Here is a 12386-nt window from a genome sequence, read left to right on the forward strand (position 1 = left end):
GGTGTAAATATCCAGTCAAATACGGATTATAGATTTTGCTATTTTAATTATGATTATGCATATCAGCTTTGAACAGTAAATACTTCACATTTAAACAGCTTTATTAGGAGAAGTTTAGTACAAACCTGTATAATTGACCTCATCCAATGTCAGAATCCCTTCATCGTTTTCACATTTTGTCACTGGACTAAAATTGTTTCTCTTTCTTTTCAAAGACTCAACCTGTCAGATTGGTTGGATCACATCTGTAAGCATCAAGTCTTGCACAAATATCCAAATGCATTTAGTTCCAAACTTTGACTGGGCCATTCTCAGACTTAAAAATGAGCATAATAAGAGAGAGAGAAGTGCCTAAACTTGTAATATCCATTTATATTCTAACCCTGCTTAAACTTTATCTTATTTTATCTCAGAACTGTCTGCTGTGCTTTTGGTCTTTGTGAGGTTTTTTTGTTCACTAAAGTTGTCTAACAAACCTCTAAAAACTTCACAAATTAACATTTCATTTACTAATTAGAGAAGTCCTGAATGCAGTCAGGTGCTCTGGAGTTTATTTTGGGGTCTCAGAATAAAGATTAAATACAAAAGTATTTTCAAAATTAATCAAATTTCCTTCTACATGAGGCTGACTGTCTTGGTTTGTAGTGATGTGACAAAATGTGAAAAACCTCAACAGGTGTGAATACTTTTGTAAGGCACTGTGCAGGTGTTGTTGTTTTTTTTTTCTAGAATCGCTAATCAGCACCTTAATGCGTTCACACTTTGATCTGTGTCAGTCAGACACCAAGTTAATAAAATATCTCTTTCATCTGCCCCACGCTGGAGCCATTTTGCCTCAGATTCGGTGGACCACATCGAGTCACGAAGGCTGAGCCACTGTACCACATTCCAGGTTTACATCGGCCCCAACATGTTCAAGGCCTATTAGCAGGGTGTGAAGAAATTACATTGATGTTGGAAGTAAAACTGGCAAATATAAATGAGATTAACCCAGCAGGTGTCTTTCATTTACTCACATGCCATACCTGGAGAAACCCAGGAGGCCAGCAAAACGCTAAGCTGGGAGCCTTTTCACACATTACACACCATCATCACTTAAACATGCTGTAACGACTGCAGAATCAATCTGTTCAAAGCTGATCGTTTTGTAACTGAGTGTGTGGTTTAATATAACGTTTTAATAAGGGGTTTTGTTAATTGTTATTAATATTAAAAGTTTTTTTTGTTTTTTTTGTGCTGCTCTGACCAACTTTTGTCACTTTGTATCGGTTGTTCATTCTAACTTTGGATCAAATGGTTTCAGATGAACTCTTTGGTTTTGCAAGGCTACAATAAAACATGTCTTCAAACCAGTATCAATACTGTAATAAACCGAAATGGGATTTAGTTTAGCTCGTTATTTATTATCACCAGATGAATTTCAAGTAGGTGAAGATTCAAGATTCAACTCTGCCCAGTGATGGGCTGCTTCTGCTGACAATGGAAAAAGGAACATTGCATTATGAAATAGAAAAAGATAGATATCTATTTACATAACTTATATATGTTTTTTAACAACTTCTGGTCATAGTTTGTGGATAGGATCCATCCATCTTCCACCAATTTTCATCTGAATCAGTAAAGAATCCTTGTACCACCACAAGGAATGGCCTCTTCAGAGTAATTTGTAAAATAATAATAATAGTAATTGATTACACTTGGTGATCAATAAAGAACATCAATTGCAAGGAAATCTAATAAAACATTGTTTATTGACCTTTTGATTGACAACTTGGGGAATGAAAATACAAACATGTCATAATTTAAGCACACTATAAATAAAAACAAAATGCACATAATTTGCAGACAGTGTTTTGCTGCAAGTTTTGAAGAAGAACCAATATAATTCTGTTCCAAATCTGCAGTGAGAATAAACAAAAGGCTGTTACTCACACTAGACCATAATGCATCAGACAGCGTGGGAATAGTTAGTAAAACATAAACGCAGCACATCTACCGTACAAACAAATCACATCAATAAGACTTTGGTTCCTCTGTAGCTTTAATGCTACTTAATTTGAACAAGTAGTGAAATGTTTCACCATAGAGCTTAAATTGCACTTATAGTGCTTTAAGGAAACCTTGTCTGCCACCTCAGACAGGTAGCAGACAACTAAAAGAGATGTGAATTTCTGAAAATAAAAATGTTAATCATGATATTCGTGAGGGTTAAATTCAGAATTGTTGTCTTTTAATCGTCTGATCAACTGAACCAGGGTGGTGAAAATAATGACTGAGACACTGAGCTCTCTGGATGTCGGTTCCCCTGCAAACCACTTTTTAGTCATGCAGACATGTTGAAAGGTTTTGCACAATGTGTCTGTGTTGCAACATTTAGCCTGAAACAGGCACTAAGGAGGGTAAACACAGGCCTGGAGCGAGCTTCAGTCCACTTCCGTCAGGCCGCATGGTCTCCTGAACTCTTGTCCGCGCTCATGTATCCACTTGTTCGACACTATTCACACATACAAAAAGTAAAAGTGGCTTAAATCTTCTGTGATCAGGAGAAAATTGTTTGAAAAACAGTCATCCTCTGTATGGTTCTGATTTGTACAGAAAAAATTAAAACACTTCTTATCATAGAAACCTTGAGGAAATGTCACACCTTGTTGAATTTGTAGGTTTACTTAAAGTGCAAAGAAATGAACAGTCTACAATTATTATGGTCTGTTTAGAAAAAGAGAGTGCTAAATTGATTTGCTCTTGAAATAATCAGGAAGAATCCAGATTTGTTCAGACCAGTTATGTGTCCATGATACATACATATTTCACACGATGTTCCTTTAAAAAGGTTCTGAACTCAACTTGTTGCTTGACAGAAAATGTCAAATTAAACTTCTCCCTCCTGAATTTAATCACAGAAAACCTGTGGAGGGAGGAAACTTTGAGTTGTGAAGTTAAATTCTAGATAAATTCAGGATTTAGAATTGATAGGTAAAAAGAAGGAAACCAAAGTCCCTGCTTTGACGTGCACACACCTGGAGACCAACGTAAAAAAACATCTGACCTCTTTTCAATCATTCTTTGCAACCAAGTATTAAAACACATTTTGTTGAGTAACAGAAAGCTTTATTTTAGATTTTTGTTGATCTCACTCTCTTTCAAGTTCATCAGGTGATTCAACAGCTTTACTGTCAACTTCCAAATATTCTTAGAAATTTGTGCTTAAATAACCACTTCAGCACCTGGCTTATAATGACGAGCCTCTAAGACATATCAGCAGTAATTACTCATGGCCAAATTGTACATCAGAGAAAAATATAAAAATCTGAAGGTAAAATGTGTTGGACTGAAAGCAGCTTTTTGAGTGAGCAAGTGTGAACTGTCAAAGTGGATAATGTAAATTCTCTTCAAGGGTTGGGATTAGAGTAATTGGTGTGTAAGCATTAACATCTAAGGATACATGACCGGAGGGGCAGGAGTGGAGTCAGGTGTGTAGGTTATGTAGAACTAGTGTAACTCTGTTGCACTGTCATTTCAACAATACACATAATATACAGTAAAACAAAATGATCATTTTCAGAACCATATTGCTATAGACCGAGGTTCAGACAACATCAACTAAGAAACTAAACTGGGTCGTCTAATTTTCTTAATTTTATGAAGAAGCTTTGTTTGCAGAGCAGTTCCCTCAAACAGAACCAGCCTTTTTAAACTCACCGGCTCTGATGCTGCTACCCCAACAGATGATGGAAAATAAAACACTCTCCATAAGATTTCAATCTGAGATGCTACTGACAAGAAAATCAAGCTATGATGTTTCCTCCACAGCAAAGCTGGAACTGATGAGGGATGTGCAGAAACTTCCAATATGCAGGTGAAATAAAAATCCTCGTGCTGGACTGCAGTGCAGAGTTGTGTAATATATTTGTGAGGTTCCTTCCCGTCAAGCTGGAGCTGGTTTGTTGTGCTATGACAGGAATATACTGTGTGGTCGTTGTGGGAATGTCTTTTAATACATTTTAATGCTTTTAGAGCATCTCCAGGAAATTAGCAGTGAAAATCAATTTTAGACAACCAACACTCACTGTGGCAGCATCACTGACTCCTTTCACAATTAAAGAGCTTTTCTCAAATTTGTCACAATCCAGGGATATTTGAATGAGTTGCAGAGACCTTTGAACAGTCATAATCAGTTGTAATACGTCCTCAGGAAACCAACTGTTAAATGAAGAGATCTGAACATGCTGTGTTTTAGTGTCAAAGAGCAAAAACTAGTGATGCACCAAACTTTAATCAGGCAATCCTTTATTTATTGGCAGTAACTAGAGATCTGCTGTGAGACCACTAAAAAGATTCTTTCCGCTTTTTACTTTATTATATATAAATTAAGTTCAGTTTAGTCATTTATAATTTTCTCACATATCTAAACTTACCCCATTTACTCCCTACAAGAACTGGGCAGGCTGCATGTCTGGTCCTGTAGTCTCCTTCTCCACTTCTGAAGAGATTATACCAGAACACTGATGTTCCCTGTGGATACATTTGTTTCAGTTTTATTTTTATTTCTTTATTCAGTTCAGTTTTATTTATATAGCATATGTCTAAAAAAAGTGAAATCATGACAGATTCAAAGTTAAGAAGATACATTCCAATTGATCCTTGTGATAAAATTATGCAGTAAAGTTCAGTTTTTATTCAACAAAGAAAGGAACAAATATTGTAAAATGTTCTGTTTATAGTAGAGATTTCAGAAGTTTCATTATCAGAATTATTTGGTATATTATTTAAATATACTGCTAACATCAGAGTCTTATGAAGATTTTTGTAAACTTTGGAAAGAAGGAAAAAAAACACATTCAGTAAAACAACAACAAAGAGATTTCAGGTTTTATCACCTTTCTTGGCCAGATTGCAGCCCCAAAGTCAGGGAAGACTGTCGCTCCTCCGGCCTCGACGTCACTCATCTGAGAACCAACAACACAATTACAGATGAGAACAATAACAACACTGTGAATATACGTATACCCTCTAAACCACCAGTTAGGGTATTTGTAACTTTTTTTGTCCTCTCAGACTGATAAACATTTTTAGTTAAAGATAATGGAAGAATTAAATAGATTGTCACATGGATAAAATTCAGGTTGAAAAAGATTTAAACCTCGTCTGCTTTTGCTGAGATAGAACGTTTGTAATAACTGGTGTTTTCTGTTTTCTAAGGGTTTGTTTGCGGTGTTACAGCAGTGGTACTATAAGAAAATGTGATCACTTCAACCGAGAGTGAAGTTGACATTTATGTCAAATGAGGACAGGAAGGATTCCTGCTCATACTGAACTGCATGGGCGTAGGTTTGGGTAGGGACGGTAGGGACATGTCCCGACCAATATTCACGGGATATGAAAAAGTCCCGACCAATTTTTGCCATATTGGCTCAAAGAACGTGGATCTACGATCTTTGATTAGCAGCAACAGGCGGTGCGCGGAACGGAAGCTTCTTAGTTTGACATTTATTATGAGCCTCCGAGACCGTGTCGGAACGGTGCTGTCGGGGGGGAGGGGGAGTCAGTTGAATCGTCGGACGTTCTTTGATTAGCTGCAAAAGGCGGCGGCTAGCTGGGCACACGCGTCTCCTTCTGAGTCTCCGAGACCATGTCGCCACCAAAAAAGAAAAGGACAGACATTAGAAGTTATTTCGCTACGTCGGCTGTAAGTACAGTGAGTGGACCCATAAGTTAGATATCTATCACGCAACGCATTTGTTGTAAAGTCCGGTGTTTAGTAAGGTCAGCACTGAATGTGAGGTAGAATAGGTCTGTTAATTATGTAATATTTTTTCACATAGGATGCTCAGACAGCAGAGCAAGGGGCAGAGCAGAACGATGGAGAGGTGGCTGGAGCTTCAGGGCTCCAGGTGAGGTGTTAGTTCTCAGATATGAAATATACTGTGAAATTATCTCAGTAAATATGGCATTTGAAGTGTTAGTCTTAAATTAAGTTAAGCTAGTGTGAATACAAACCAGGTTACGCTTTGTTTGCTCTATAGGAGGCAGTCAGTGTGAGTGCCAGTGACCAGGGAGTATCCAGAGGATATTTCTTTTGATCTTACTTGTAACGTTTGCTGAATTTTGTAAAGGAAAAAGTAAAGTGTTCTTGAACTGATCTGCTGAGTATGACTGTATCTGGTTGTATACACAAGATGTATGATATGGTTATGGTTGGGGGGAGGGGGTTATTAAGCCAATGTGGTTTCCCCCCCTTCTCAAAAATGTTCGGTGCTCTTCGGCATTTCACTGTGCTGGAGGGGGGGGGGGTGTCAAGGTCCCCACCAAAACTTAGACCAAACCTACGCCCTTGCTGAACTGTAACATAAATATCTGTCCCTCTTCCAGGAGACTGAGATCAGTCACAGAACAATTTTATCTGAAGTTTTTACAAACAAATATGATCATATTTCTCTCATTGAGAGATAGTCTTTACAAAGCAACACAAATTGCTCCAAATCCCCTGGCCCAGTGTTTAGTACAATGGAAATTAGCTGTTGGCCCCTGGCCTCTGGAGGCTGTGCAGGCTCCCCTTTTGTTATGCAGGTTCAGCTGTGAGAGCACACCTTCCTGATTGGCTGCCTGACCTTCCTGATTGGCTGCCTGAAGGCTGCAGGAGAGCAGCTACACCATTGGACCAGCAGAGGATTGGCAAGCCAATCAGATGTTAATGAGGCCCACCTGTACCATCTAAAAGGCTCCTGAGTCCATTCCTCCAGTAGGGAAGCTAGTTGGAAGAGGATTTGTGAAGCTGTCACCCATGTTTGGTGGTGAAACTGCTTTAGGCAGTTTATTTTGAACCATTTTGTACAACTGCTGTGGCAGTTTTGAACTGTTTTGTTTTTGCTTGTTCTGCTAAGCAGTTTGACTGCTCTAGTTTAATTTCACAAGCTAGAAGCTCGTGTTTGGGAGGCTTGGTGCTCCCCTTAGGATTCCCTTTGTGTGTTCTTTTTTCTTCCCCTTTTGGGTTATTTTGAGTTTACTTTGAATTGACTTGTTTTGACATTTTGTAACTTTGATTTGCACCTGACATTCTTGAGTTTGTTAATCCCTTTTGTTTTGTGTTAATTGGGTTAAATTGTATTGTTTTGTGAAACTTTCTTTTGCAATAAACCATTTTACTTTCCACTTGTTACTCTGGACACATTTTATGTTGCCGCCCCTGGACCCCTCGACCTTGGGGGCGTAACAGCTGTTCTGAAAGGAGATTTTGAAAACTGCTATGTCAGTTTTCAAAACATTTAACTCGCATACAATTAAAAAATCTGCAGTCTGGGCTTGTTGCCATTGGAGTGCAACATAAAGTTATGGCACTTCCAGACCAAAAACTCCATATTATAATCTTGTTGTAAAGTTATATACTCCATGGAAGATACACATATTTAATGGAATACAGCAGGCCTGCAAGTGAAACCTCCCTGAGTGCCAAACAGTTATTCTGTCATCAGATCATAGATTTTAAATAAAAGCAGCATTTGTTTTCATTTAAACCACTTTATGTGTGGAGGAACTCCTGACTCCAGTCTGCAGCGGTTCTCTGCACAGCAGCAGAGTTCTGTGCCAGTCATTGATTAGCTGTTTGTGCTTTACTTTATGTGATTTTGGTTGTACAAGTACATCAAGCCTTTTCTGCATTTGACATCCGTTTACAGCAAGATTCCCCGCTTGTTGCTGTCACTCAATTTATCCTAAATATGAAGTTTAGATCTGTACTTTGTTTTCACAGAGGCAACGACAGAAAAGCCATTCTCAGAGGAATGAAGTGGCAAAAAGGACACTAAGGCAGCCTGAAGTGACCCAGAGCAGATTTTTCTTTTGCCCTTACGTGACCTATATCTTATCTTTTCACAGCAGTCTGAACACCACAAATCAGATTCTATAAATGCGATCCAGGCATTGTTTCAATCAGCAGGAACAGCGATCAGTGAGCTTCTCTGCTGCGGTGTGTTTTGTTGGACAGAGAGACGGTTTACTAATGCCGTCTCTCTGAAGGGTTTCTTGCTTTCAGTAATTATCCATTTTTTTTCTTATAAAAACAGTTATCTTGTGCACAGATCATGGTGTAATGTTTCAGTTTTTCTTTTTCACTCACAGAGTTTCCTACTGTCCACTGACATAAGTTTAAGGCATAAGACCAACCCATCTGTCTTAACTTCTACGATACACAGTGGGGTGAAAAAAGTGGTCAGCCTTTACCAATTTTATTTTTTTTGTATATTTCAGTGTTTTAGAACATTAAACCAATTCAAATGCTAGTCAATCCTGAAATACAGTTTTTAAAAGATGATGTTTATTATTAAGGGAGAAGAAAATCCAAATCTAAATGGCCCTGTGTGAAAGTGTGATTCCTCCCCAAATCTTAGAGCTGGTTGTCCAACTCTTGGCAGCAATAACTGGCAATAATTTGCAAAGAGTCTTCTACAGCTGTGGAAGAACTTTGGCCAACTCATTTTTGCAGAAATGCTGTAATTCATTCACATTGGAGGGTTTTCCAACAGTTTATGGTCATGCCTCATCGTTGTTTTTTACTAATATTCATATGGTTTGATGTTCTGACACACCACGTATGACAAACACGCAAAAAAGGGAAATCAGGAAGAAGGCAAACACTTTTTCATACCACTGTATTCTGTAAATACAAACATACCATACTATTGTTCATCATATGTTGGATTTTGGTGTTTTGTGGAAGACGACCTCTCATTTCTGTCTTTTCTTAACCTTAAACACCCCTAACCTTTTTTTTGACTCCAGTCAAAAGCAGGTTTCTATCCCTTTGCCCCGCCGCACCTCCTGTAGAGTAACATGGACTGATTTGGGAGTTTTTGACACAAGGGGAACCACAACCAGTTAAAAAATAATAAGATGGATAAAAACCCACAATTACAAAACAGGGCACATGAAATGCAAGTGTTATTTGATTAAATTTGATTTGTGTGAACTATAGGCAATATCTGGAATAAAATAGGTGGAGTAGATTAAGGATCTAATGAAAAAAAGCTGTTGTCTATAATGACAAATGTCTTGTGCAAGAAAACCACTGAAAAACGTCCCAGTTATGAGGAGCAGAGAAAACGTAATGGAATAAAGCTGTGATGAGACAGTATGATCCAGAGAGCAACCTGGGGATTGCAAAATTATTCCTTTTCTTGTCACTGGTTGGGAATGTTCTGTTTAGTCTGGAGCCATTTGAAAAACATCAAGTTTGTTCTGCTTTTTATTAGTTCAACTAAATTACTGTTGAAAAGAACATAGCAAAAACCAGGAGTCACCTTTAACACCGTCAACAATCAGCCGGTCAACAATCAGCCGGTCAACAATCAGCCGGTCAACAATCAGCCGGTCAACAATCAGCCGGTCAACAATCAGCGGCGACTGAATGCTTGTACTTACGTAGTTTAAACATGTCGCCAAGCGATTTCCAGTGCCTAACCTTTTGAAAGCATCAGGTTCCTCTTTCTATAAAGATAAAATTTAAGAGAAAATTCAAGATAAAAACAAGACACATCATTACTTACATAATTTAGGAAGGTAGCAAGTCTATTTCCATCGACCTTGAGACTGATGTCAAAGGGGCGCTGCAACAGATGTTTATACGTTTAACTTATTTTCTGAAAGTCTCACACTTGGACCCTGCCGCTTAGGGCAAACACTGCACTCAAATTAAAGGTCAGATTTTATATTCAAATGAATCAATTTCGACCAGATAAATTGTCCCCATCATACAGTTTTCGGTAACACTTTATTTGAAGAGGTGTGCATTAGACTGACATGGCACTGTCATAAACATGACATAACATCTGTCATGAACATAAAGAAGTCTTTATGAATGTTTATGACAGTTGTCATGAAGTGTCATTCTGTAAATAATGACACTTTTAATGCAAAGTTGCTCTAAAAGTTGCATTAAAAGTCCATTAAAAATGCTAACTTTGCATGATTTCGTAAATTATGATAATTTAATGCAAAGTTGGCATTTTTAACGGACTTTTAATGCAACTTTTAGAGCAACTTTGCATTAAAAGTGTCATTATTTATGCTTTTAAATGATATCCATGGACTATTAACCATCAACAACTTGGTGTTTTGCAAAAGTATTGACTACTTTTGAACCACATTTCGTCACATAACAACCAAAAACTTACAATGTATTTCATGTATTTCCCCTGATCTGAACGCTGTAAAGGTCTGTAATATAATATAATATAATATAATATAATATAATATAATATAATATAATATAATATAATGCTCATAAATTAAAGGGAACAATAAAATAACACATTCTAGATCCCAATTAATTAAATATTCTCAGTGAAATACTTTATTATTAACACAGTGGATTTGATTGGGATGAAAATAAAAAAATCCTCAATATAAATCAAAATTATTTCACCCTGGAGATCTGGATTTGGATTCATACTCAATATGAAGGTGGGAAATAACATGACAGGCAGATGAAACGTCAGTGAACATTCCTCAGTCTAAACGAGGCTCAGTAGTGGGTGTGGCCTCCATGTGTCTGTATAATCTCCAGACAACGCCTGGGCTTTCTCCTGAAGAGGCGGTGGATTTTCTGGGAGGGATATCCTCCCAGACCTGGACCAGAGCCTCAGTTAGCTCCTGAACAGTCTGTGGTGAGAAGTGGTTTTGGTGACTGACCAAACATGATGTCACAGATGTGCACAACTGGATTCAGGTCTGAGGAACAGGCAGGTCAGTCCATAACATCAATGCCCTCGTCATGCAGGAACTGCTGACACACTTCAGCCACATGAGGCCTAACAGTGTCACGCATAAGAACCCAGAGCCCATTGCACCAGAATATGGTCTCATAATAAGTCTGAGGATTTCATCCTGGTACCAGCACATGAAGGCTGTGATCCAAAGAAATGCTTCCCCACACCATGACTGACCCACCACCAAACCGGTCATGCTGGAGGATGCTGCATGCAGCATAACGTTCTCCACGGTGTTTCCAGACTCTGTCACATGTGCTCAGTGAAAATGAAAGTGACTAAAAGTTCAACCAGAAAGAACGAGAACAGAGAAATGATCTGTGTCACCACCTGCAGAATCATTCTTATCGGGGTGTTCGTGCTAATTGTTTCTCATTTCCACCTGTTGGGTTTTCCATTTGCACAACAGGAGAAACCGTTTCACAGTAAGTGTTATTACCTAACTGGTGACACTGATTCAACAAAGGTGTGACTGATTTGGAGTTACAATGTTTTGTTTAGGTGTTCCCTTTATTTTTTGAGCAGTGTGTTATACAATGGAGATTAGACTAAATCTGAAATGAATTATTAAAAGAGCAATTCTGCAATTTTCAGATTCCACCAAACATCAGAATATCACTAAAAATGAAACTTACCCTTGAGAAGTCAAAATGTGGTTCGTATTGTCCTCCAACTCCATAGTTTGCAACCTGACAAGCCATTTATAGAACGTTAATTAACAGAAAATAAGAAGTGATAAGTGATAATAAAGGTCAATTACCTGGAGTAACTCTGCAGTTTGTACTGTGAGGCCAGTGATGTCTTCTATTCTCTGATTAACTCTTTCGATTACAGGGTCCTCCTCTCCCTCCAACCATGCACTGAAGACAGAAACACAAAATGCATGCAGACTCACTAAGTGCTCAGTTAAAACGTAGTGGACAGCTTATCCAAGTTTATTTCAACTGTTAACCTTTGTAAACAAATAATATGGATAAATGCATGTCTGGATCAATCTTTACTTTAAGTAGAACTGGTAAAGACTCATAATTATGGTCTAAAATAAATGACAATCCACTTATTAAAACAGATTTAAAGTTTTTGTTGGAGCTATTTATTCTTTATTTTCTTTATCCATTTGAATTTTGTTAGTTTATTCTTAAATTTATATTTTTTGTATTATTTACAGAACTTATTTGCAGGCTAATAATCATTGATTTTATTTATTTTTTGTTTTATTATTTTTCTTATTTATTTTCTAAGTAAACAGGAAGTGATGTGGGTTGGTCCACTTTCTATAAGTGTAGGGGCCTGGTAAAGGACCAGCAGGCATTTGACAGGCGGACGGAGCCTGGTGCTGCAAGGCTGGAGGCCTTGTCCTGTTAGGCTGCGGGGCCTGGCTAATACCCGTGTTAAGAAATGGAAGATCTCAGTAGATCATATAACTTGAATGGACAGGAAGTCCAACAGAATGATTTTATCTTTTCTTTTTATCTTTTTATTACTTTCTTTTTATTTTTCTTTCTCACTGTTTAAACTTATGTAAAGCACTTTGAAATGCCTTGCTGCTGAAATGTGCTATACAAATAAACTTTGATTGATTGATTGATTTGGGTTAGGGGCCTGTGGTTTTTACCAGAGCAAGAG

The 12386-nt window shown here is 37.8% G+C and overlaps 1 protein-coding gene across 4 annotated transcripts in view; it reads right to left on the bottom strand.

The window, feature by feature from the left end:
* Positions 1-1732: 1732 nt before the first annotated feature.
* Positions 1733-12386, bottom strand: part of LOC106933677 (procollagen-proline, 2-oxoglutarate 4-dioxygenase (proline 4-hydroxylase), alpha polypeptide 2) — a 30881-nt gene continuing 20227 nt past the window's right edge. For 3 of the 4 annotated variants that reach the window (XM_088012175.1, XM_015013077.2, XM_088012173.1), the window contains 6 exons: positions 11521-11620; positions 11396-11449; positions 9415-9480; positions 4878-4946; positions 4416-4512; positions 1733-2494 (listed from right to left, as the gene is read on the bottom strand). In XM_088012175.1, the coding sequence (XP_087868301.1) occupies positions 2424-2494; positions 4416-4512; positions 4878-4946; positions 9415-9480; positions 11396-11449; positions 11521-11620 (457 nt within the window). In that variant the 3' untranslated portion in view covers positions 1733-2423. Of the gene's footprint in view, positions 2495-4415; positions 4513-4877; positions 4947-9414; positions 9481-9539; positions 9600-11395; positions 11450-11520; positions 11621-12386 lie in introns of all 4 variants that reach the window. The other variant, XM_088012174.1, reaches the window with a different exon arrangement.

Source organism: Poecilia mexicana, unplaced genomic scaffold (assembly GCF_051168715.1).
Source record: "Poecilia mexicana isolate PSO_F unplaced genomic scaffold, ASM5116871v1 scaffold_14, whole genome shotgun sequence".
NCBI lineage: Eukaryota > Metazoa > Chordata > Actinopteri > Cyprinodontiformes > Poeciliidae > Poecilia > Poecilia mexicana.